Below are 8,903 nucleotides of genomic sequence, written 5' to 3' on the forward strand. Positions count from 1 at the left end.
GTTCCTTTTCATGTTTATTATGTGATTCTTCAATTTGGGCCTCACAAGAATACCATTGCACGTGATACAAGGACACCGATCCCAACATTTTAGGAAAACCGAATAACGGTCATGTGAAATTGGTCCTGATTTTAAGGAAACTAATCAGCCTATCATAATGAGATTTCCTTCTAATGCAACTTGCTTCCTTAGGAAGCAATCCCTCCATGTGTAGACAGAAACATTCCTAGTGAAGGGTAGACATAAACATGGTGGAAGGGTAGGACGGCGAGGAGCTTGCACGCCAAACTTCCCGTTGCTTAGGTTTGTCACCTCCTCCATGTCGCCCGCCGTGAAGCGAAGGGTCCATGACGATCTCACATTGTCCGACCGCACGGGCGCTGGAGAGGAAGGCAAGAGTTGGAGGTCTTTAGGAAGCTTTCGAATCGACGAGCGTGGTGCAGGGAGACAGGAGTTCGGTGTTTGATAGGCATCCCTAACCCGAAGGGCGAGGGAGAGGAATGCGAGGGTGAAGAGGCATCGGACGACACGTTCTTGAAGAGATGCTTTGGTGCGTTGGTGGTGTGGGAGACGAAGGTGGATATGTCTTGAACGCCGGTACTGCTTGCAAACATCCGGAATTTTAATCGTATAATAATAAAAATAAAAATAAAAATAAAATAATGATAGTTTGGGTAAATGTTTGAAAAGGAGTCGTGGAATATACTCCAAACTCCAATGGTGTAGATCTTTGTTGGATCGGATCAGATGAGATCAAATTAATAACGGGAGGAAGAGAAGAGAAAAGAAGAGAAGAGAAAAAGAAAAGTATGCGGTGTGGGTGTGTGTCATTCTTCTCTCTCATTTCGCATCCCGTCGCAGCGGCCACCACCACCACCACCACCTCTGGACAGAGAGAGCGAATCCATCCCCTTCCCCACTCTCCCCCTTCCTAGGGTTCCGCCTCCCACGCCGCGCTCCCATCCCGCCCCCGTACCCACCCGCATCGCCATCGCCGGAGGAATGGCCGACGCCGACGAGCTGGCCGGGAGGCTGGCCGCCGCGGACCAGGACTCCGACGACGCCGCCGCCGGCACCAGCAACCTCTTCCAGGTGATGCGCGCAGTCGAGGACGCCGAGGCCACCATCCGACACCAGGTCTCTCTCCCTCTCGACCCTCCCCCCTCCATTAGCCCGGTCATTATCACTCACTCACTCTCTTCCTCCCACGCCACCGCAGCTCGAGGAGAACGCCCGCCTCAAGGAGGAGCTGATGCGCAAGACCAGAGAGCTTGACAGAATCGTAAGCCCATCCATCCATCCATCCCTCACCCGGTTGGCTTTCATTGTTTCCCCAAATCAAATCCATCGAATATATCCATGCTTCTCGCTCCCACCCAATCTATCGTGCTCCTGGCATTACTCTGCGTATTATATATCATATTATATAATGTCTTGCACTTGGTTGATAGTGCATCCAGTGCAGACCTCACTCTGTCTGCATTTTGCCACCCTGACAGTCACTCATGACTCATTTAACTCTGCTCATATCCATGGGTTTCCTCCTTTTGTATGCACATCCAAATGAGTCCATATCAGGCAACTGCCTGTGCCTACCTGCCTATTACTACTACATTTTCTTCCAACCATCTTCACATGGAGATACTCCTACCAGTAGTAATGTTACTTTTATTATCTGCTACCATAGATACAGAAATACTAGTAATTTTGTATGTTGTCTTGCACTTGTTTCATACATACATCGCGTGCAAGTTTCACTCACTGTTGCCACCTTGTCAGTTAACACACCTCATGATTTTCCTCCTTTGTTTCCACATCAAAACGAGAACACACATGATTAAGCTACCACATCCATGCCAAGCAACCGCGTCTACATGTTACTATATGTTCTTATCATGTTCAGATATAGAAATAGTAATTATGTTACTTTTATCTGCCGCCAGAGGTCAGAGACCACAAACCAAACCTCTTCAGGTGGTCTTCTTGACCAGGACCGGGCTGTCGAGCCCTACAGAAACTCGGCAGGGGATAAGACAGCGGAGGACCAAAGATTGCTCGGTACCTCTTCTTCGCCGCTGAGCTCTCAAGGCGCTCTGCCTGGTCACCAGAATGGGGCTGCCGAACGCGGGGAGCAGACGCTGCACGACGCCGTCATGAAACAAAAGTACCTGGACAGCGACCAGCCCGGCCGAGTGTCCAGAAAGCCGTCGGGGGAGCACATCTCTGCTGAGGCTGGCGTGCGATCTCATTTCTCCACCCCGTCGTCTCGATCCCTCTCACCCACTAGGTACCTCCATCGCATGTTAACCAGAGCGGCTTAGTTTTTTTTTTCCTTCCCATCACTCTATGCGTCTTTTGCCTGAAGAGCTGTGATACAGAAAATAAAGAGCATTTCATTCCAGGAACCGCAAGGAAGGAGAGTATGATTCCAGGCTCAGTTTAGCTGGGCAAGGCATGGAGATGAGCTCAAACATCATCTGGAAGCAGGTATGTACAGTTCGCTTGCTCTGTACTGGCGTGGCGCGCATACGGGATCTCATGTTCCTCACAAAGATGTTTACTCGCACAGGATCTTCTTGTTAAGGTTAAAGAACATGAAGAAGAGATTGCACATCTAAGAAGGCATCTTGCTGACTACTCAGTGAAGGTATCATGCATACTGCATACAAAATAGTATTACATTACCTTTTCTTTTACCCCCTTCCACGTCCTCTGTTTTCGCCTTTCGGTATGCATCCACAAAATCTAACCGGACCGTCTTTGGTCCGGCGTCTTGTGTTTCTTGGTAGGAAGCCAAAATACTTAATGAGAAGCATGTTCTGGAAAAGCGCATTGCATATATGCGAATGGTAAGTATCTTCCATCTTATCAGGTTAAAAATACCACCTTGGTATACACAAGACCAATAATCCTATAACACATTTCTTTCCAGGCATTTGATCAGCAGCAACAAGATTTGGTTGATGCTGCATCAAAAGCTTTATCCTATAGACAAGACATCATTGAAGAGAACATCCGTCTCACATACGCGTTGCAGGTAACTTTCTTCGCTGTTATACTTTCTGTTAAAATTCAGAGAGGCAGTTAACATTTCAATACTGAACTGATGTTGCACTGATGTGCTTGATTCAACCTTACTGTACGTTCGGGAACCATTTGGAGGCATTTGTTTCTAGTATAGCTAGTTTTCTTGCGTGAAATGAAGCGTTTATAAAGCTTAATTTCATCTCTGCTCCACAAAGCATTCAAACAAGTGTAGGTGATTTTTTATGACCTCTGTGTATATACAAAGTAATACTGGAACCTATGGCCAGGACGTAGTCTAATAAATTATTATAAAACTGGCCAGTAGTACTGGAACCACCAGAATGGGAGAACTGAGGCATTATTCTCTTACTCTATTACCATTTCTATTAGAAGCTTATTTTATATGGTGTTATGAGTCCCCTTGTCTTCTTCAATTGTTCTTTTTGTCCGGTTTGGTGATGTAATGCTGACATGTACCTTTTGTAATCCGTAGGCAGCACATCAAGAGAGAGCAACTTTCGTATCTTCTTTATTGCCTATTCTGTCGGAATATAATCTGCAGCCTTCTGTTCATGACGCTCAATCAATTGTTGGCAATCTCAAGGTATGTACCCCTTTTCAGTTTCCATATGTGTGCTGACATTATGCTTATTTTGGACTTGATTAAATTCCAAGTTTCACCAAATAAGCTTGTACAACGTGGAGCCGTGGATCAGGAAATTAGTTATGGAATTTAGGTGTACTAAGAGAGAGCTAACTATCTTCTCAATAGGGTTTCTATGTGATGTGATGTGATGTGATGTAGACTATACAGATTATTTAACAGACAACAAACACCTACGATTTCTAACTTAAGAGGTTTATGCTTGGCTTAAGAAAAAAAAGGACAGCTGCTCCAACCAAACCTCTTAATGGAATACTTTCTCCAGGCTGGTTTAGAGGGCCAGCTAAAAAGTCTCTGGTAACCAAGGCAGAGCGCACCACATCAATTTAAGCTCCTTAATGATGTTCCACCTCGGACATGCATGCCATCCATTGGCTGTGAATTCTTTCCGCCTCCGGACTTCACTCTTGTGCGCGTGTGTCTACAAGGGTAAATGCAGGACGGCCATACAGGGAAGGGATTTACTTTGCTGGCCTTATATGTCGGTCTACACGATATTTTTCCCCGGCCCTGTAAACCGCTCCAGAGACTGGTGGCGGACGGAGTATAAGGCTATAAGCTAACTTTACTTCACATTTTCTTTTGTTTATTGCCACTATATATGGCTCCTTTTGCTCCTTGCTTTGTTGAACCTGGGCCTGTATTACATAACTTTTTATTAAGACTGCATTTTTTTTGTAGGTTTTGTTTATGCATTTGCAAGAGAAACTCATTATTTCTGAGGTAAGTCACAATGAGCTTTGGTTGGAGTTTGCTCTTGAGAGTTGAGACAGTAGCTTATATGGACCTATGTCCTGGCCAGTAGTGGGCTTGTTATGCTTCAGAGCATAGTGACTATTTTCCCTCGCAGAACTTTGAAGTTGCCTTGTGTGCAAACTTGGATGGTGCAGGAGAAACTGAAGGAATCACAGTACCAGATTACTCCTTGGCGCGCCGAGTCTTCAAATAATACAAGTGGTCCTGCGCAGTCACCTCCTCCTGGAAATGCATTGGTTGCTTCTGTACGACTCTACACTGGCTTTGTCCTTTACTCTTTGGATGCATGGATATTCTTCTAACTTGCCACGTTTCCAGAGCCAACCCAGCCTTGACATTGTGCCACGTTTCCAGAGCCAACCCAGCCTTGACATTGTGCCCCAGCAAGCATATTCTCATGTACAATCTCCAATTTCTTCCCCCGTTCGAGCTAGACGGGATTGGGATTTACTGGCAAATGACAACCGACAGGTCGTCCCAGCCGAGGCTGCTGCAACAAATACAGAGCATGGCAATGCTGGAAGGACCTCTCCTCCAAGCAGGTTATTACTGTTCTATTAAGAGCTCAGCATGACAACCTCCCTAGTTTTTATAGTCTTCTCTATCTGTATCATCTGTAATTCATGCTCCCCTTTTTCTGACCTATCTATCTTTTATGATTACCTTTTGTTAGTTTGTTATTTTCAACTACAGAGCATGGCAAAGTTGGTTGTCTTACTGGCTCTGTCTTCTCTTGTTTATGCAGCAACCAAGCTACCAAGGATGTTTCAGCGCAAGGGACTGAGCGTGATCCTCGTGCTGTACGATTTAACCTTGAATCCGAGGATCAAAACCCATCATTCACGGACCTTGTTAGGAGTGATGTATCAGAAAATCTCGAGGGAGCTGAAACCCAAGCTTCACAAGAACCTCCTGCCGAGTGGAGTTCTGAAGGCGCACCTAGCTCGGCATCTGGCCCCGACGATGGAAACTTGCCTTACCCTTATCTTCCTACTGTCCTTGAGGAGCCTAGTACTTCTTTCTCTGAAGGTGCTGGATAATTTTGATTTATGCAATTTCAGTCTCCTTATTTCTTCAGTTCTGATGGTAAACATTTTTTTTCATGGATATGCAGTTGCAGAGGATGACCCACTGCCAGCCATAGATGGGCTTAGAATCACAGGTGAAGCTTTTCCTGGGAAAGAACTTCAAGCAAGTGGGTATTCCATCAACGGGACCACGAGTTGTAATTTTGAGGTGTGGTTCAACATGTTCTGATATTCTATCAAATTCCCATCCTTTTGAGCTTGTTGTTAGTCACTACAATTTAAATGTTTGCAAAAAAAAAAACATTGTGCATGCAGTGGGTACGCCATTTAGAAGACGGATCGGTAAATTACATAGAAGGTATTGTGTTTTCACCTGCTGCTAGGAGGCTTTTGTTGCATTCTTTTGCTGTACTATAACAAAAGGGAAACAAACATAACCGTTGCCTGGTGTAGGTGCAAAGCAGCCCACATATTTAGTTACTGCTGATGATGTGGACTCCTTACTAGCCATAGAGGTCCAACCTCTAGATGACCGGAAAAGAAAGGTAAACCCTCTCATCTGATATTCATAAGTGGGGAACCAATAGCTTGGTCTATTTCTGTTCACAGAACAGATTCTATGCCCTTGATTATGATTTGTCTCAGTATGCTTAATAAATAGTGAGGCACCCGGACATAGTTGTTTGTTTGGAAACTACGAAAGTGTAGACCATCGGAGCTTTCAGTATCACACTCGTAATCTTTAATTATATCTGAAGCATTTCTTTTCTTTTCTTTTTTGGCAGGGGGAGATCGTGAAGGTTTACGCTAATGAGCAGAAAAAAATTACTTGTGGTGAGTTTGCTGAGAAAATATTTGTATTTTTGGTACATAGCATAAACTTGTGCATGCTTGTCATGATCTAATTGGTGAAGTATCTGAGCTCGGTATCCCCCCTGAGAATTCCTAAAATAATTCTAGTTCTGTGCTGGTTGGTTGTTAAGCACAACAACGGAGAATATTACAAGAATCATATTGCTGAGTGGGGAATCGTTATCTGTGCAGATCCTGAAATGAAGGAGCTCATCAAGAAAGTTCTTTCCGCTGGACATGTGTCATATGAAGTTCTACTACCTGTATGCCCCCTTTCTTGCCCAAAGCATTCTTGCTGCACCTGTTTCTTCATGTCATATAACCATCGAAATTTTTCATTCTGCAGGTTAGATTCATAGATATGTGGGAACCTGCGGTATTGGCAATAAAGAGGGAAGGCTACAGCATCAAGTGTAATGGACAGCGGGGCGTTGTTATCACAGAGAAATTCCAGCAAGCTACGGCGGTATGGTTCCAAAAAATCACTTCCCTTGAAATTACTCTGTTCTAGCTTCTGATTATACTCTGCCCAGTGACAAGAAAGCCCGGTATTTTTTCTGTGATAAAATCTTTTAAGATATGAGTACCAGAATCTTTGGTAGTGGTGTGATTTTATACATTTAGTAGGTCTCCCGAAATTTAATGAAAGAGACCGGTCAAATTTGGCAGTGGTGCGATTTTATACATGTCTAATGATAATAATTAATTTTCGACTGCGCTGCCTTTTCAGTATGCAGACTTGACAACTAATCTTGTACTACATCTATTTGCAGATCAATATCCCGTATGGACATCCAACCGAGTTCTCGATCCAGTCTGCGGATGGCGCCGAATACAACCTCAAGCCTGGAGAAAACTCCCCGTGGGTTTTAAAACCAAGCCACCGCTATCTTATATCTCTTACGTTTGTGTTAATGGTCAACTGATGAGGGAGATACATTCCGCAGGTCACGGGATAGCATCGTGCTCATACTGCGGCTCTTCAGAATGAAGGTGCGGGCATTTTTGTTTTGCCTCTTGAACGCGCTTCGATTTGTGATTGCCACACCGAGTCGAGGCACACTTGAAGTTAATGCTGGCATGTGCTTTTTTTGTGTGTGTGTGACATGTGATGGAACTGAAATGAAGATGTTGACGCGTTCTGTTTGTGTGCAGGCCGTCGAGAAGAGCAAAGGGAGGAAGAAGGGCATCTTCTTCAAGTAGGGTAGGGCGGAGTCGGGTAGACGGCTCGTGCTGCTTTCTTTCCTTCACTGTAGCTATTCATTCATTTGGATGCGGTCGTAGTCGTAGCGCGATTATTATTCTTGGTTGTAGAAAGGAGGAGAATGAAGGAGGACCAGGTATGTGGTTAGTAGGTGGCCAACTAGATATATATCTGGGTTCTCATTCGTGTGAATGGTGTATTATATTTATATTGTTGCAGTTTATTATGTGTATTGTATCTATTTATCATCTGTCACTTTGTCCTTGTGTGTAAAGGAAGGAACAAACATAGGCATGGATGAATTTTATCTTTTCTTTTGGCAGATCTTTAACGGATGGCTACTGAATTTTGTTAGCAACCTATAAACTGTTTACGGCCAACAGTTCCCCCCTTAGGGATGTTGTATGTATAAATACTGCACGGCTCGTCCCACTGTATTCTCATCTGTGCATTCTCTCTCGTTCGCCCTCTCGATCTCTCCCCCTCTATCTTTGCATCATCGCCAATGGCGCTGCCGGTGAGCCCACGCGCCAAGGAGAAGATGCTGCTCCGCAATGATGACCTTGCGCCAAGCAGCGACGAGGAGGATCCCTATGCGCCACCGGACTTGGTCGCGCCTGACCCTCCCACCGAGGAGTGGTTTTGGAGTCAGTTTGACCTCGCTCTGTGGAAGATGTTGCCACTGGCTGAAAAAGCCAGGCGTGTGGCGGCCATGAAGGCGGACGAGAAGAAGCGCGAGGAGGAAGAGGCGGCTAAGGCCGCCAGGAAGGTGGAGGAGATGGAGCTCTGGCGGGAGGCGCGTTGGCATGCGCAGGAGGTTGATGAAGGCGGCTGCTTCAACGCCAAGAGGGCCAGAGGCGCTTCGCGCCTCCTTGCTGCATGGAGGTGGGCGGATCGCGTCGAGAAGGCCATCAACGAAGAGCTCACCTACGCGCTGTCTACAATGGCCAGGGCGGAGGCCTACGCCCGCCGGGAAGCCGCCGATGCACATGTTGTGGAGTGTGAGGCGGAGGAGGTCAGCTCCCTCCGCGCTGGGAAGCCGGTGCGCACCAGGGAGTCTGTGGCCAGACGCAGGGAAAGGGCCCTCATGAGGGACTATTGATTTTTAGTTAATTTATTACTTGTCTTTGAATTTAATATATTTGTAGTACAACAATTATCATCACACGTATATGTGTGTGATGATATATATTATGTAATGAACTGGATTGTGGAGTATTATTGATGAATTTCTATCTTATTTACCTACTTGATGTCTCATTTTTTTTAGTAAAACTACCTATTATGAGCATATATTTATACCAACGTCAATCACACACGTTTTCGAAGAGTTGACTATTTGCGATTTGGGCTACAAAAACACATGAGGTGG

The 8,903-nt window shown here is 45.3% G+C and overlaps 1 protein-coding gene across 2 annotated transcripts; it reads left to right on the forward strand.

The window, feature by feature from the left end:
- Positions 1-828: 828 nt before the first annotated feature.
- Positions 829-7,862, forward strand: LOC123102380 (uncharacterized). 2 transcript variants are annotated; one of them, XM_044523719.1, is made up of 21 exons: positions 829-1,137; positions 1,220-1,282; positions 1,944-2,287; positions 2,403-2,487; positions 2,570-2,647; positions 2,790-2,849; positions 2,933-3,037; positions 3,521-3,631; positions 4,373-4,414; positions 4,582-4,692; positions 4,766-4,989; positions 5,193-5,476; positions 5,562-5,683; positions 5,791-5,833; positions 5,929-6,020; positions 6,261-6,309; positions 6,520-6,590; positions 6,674-6,793; positions 7,101-7,189; positions 7,275-7,320; positions 7,483-7,862. In XM_044523719.1, the coding sequence occupies exons 1-21, from the start codon at positions 1,003-1,005 to the stop codon at positions 7,528-7,530; spliced, it is 2,322 nt and encodes a 773-aa protein (XP_044379654.1). In that variant the 5' UTR covers positions 829-1,002; the 3' UTR covers positions 7,531-7,862. The 2 variants fall into 2 exon arrangements, with proteins under 2 accessions (XP_044379654.1, XP_044379663.1); XM_044523728.1 differs by having other exon boundaries at positions 830-1,137; positions 4,802-4,989.
- Positions 7,863-8,903: the final 1,041 nt, after the last annotated feature.

Source organism: Triticum aestivum, chromosome 1B (genome assembly GCF_018294505.1).
Source record: "Triticum aestivum cultivar Chinese Spring chromosome 1B, IWGSC CS RefSeq v2.1, whole genome shotgun sequence".
Taxonomy (NCBI): Eukaryota; Viridiplantae; Streptophyta; class Magnoliopsida; order Poales; family Poaceae; genus Triticum; species Triticum aestivum.

Excerpts from the sequence above, each read along its gene's own strand:
- LOC123102380 (XM_044523719.1), top strand. The coding sequence starts at position 1,003 with ATGGCCGACGCCGACGAGCTGGCCGGGAGGCTGGCCGCCGCGGACCAG. Across the intron at positions 4,415-4,581 it reads AGAAACTCATTATTTCTGAG|GAGAAACTGAAGGAATCACA; the intron begins GTAAGTCACAAT and ends TGGATGGTGCAG. Across the intron at positions 7,321-7,482 it reads TGCGGCTCTTCAGAATGAAG|GCCGTCGAGAAGAGCAAAGG; the intron begins GTGCGGGCATTT and ends GTTTGTGTGCAG.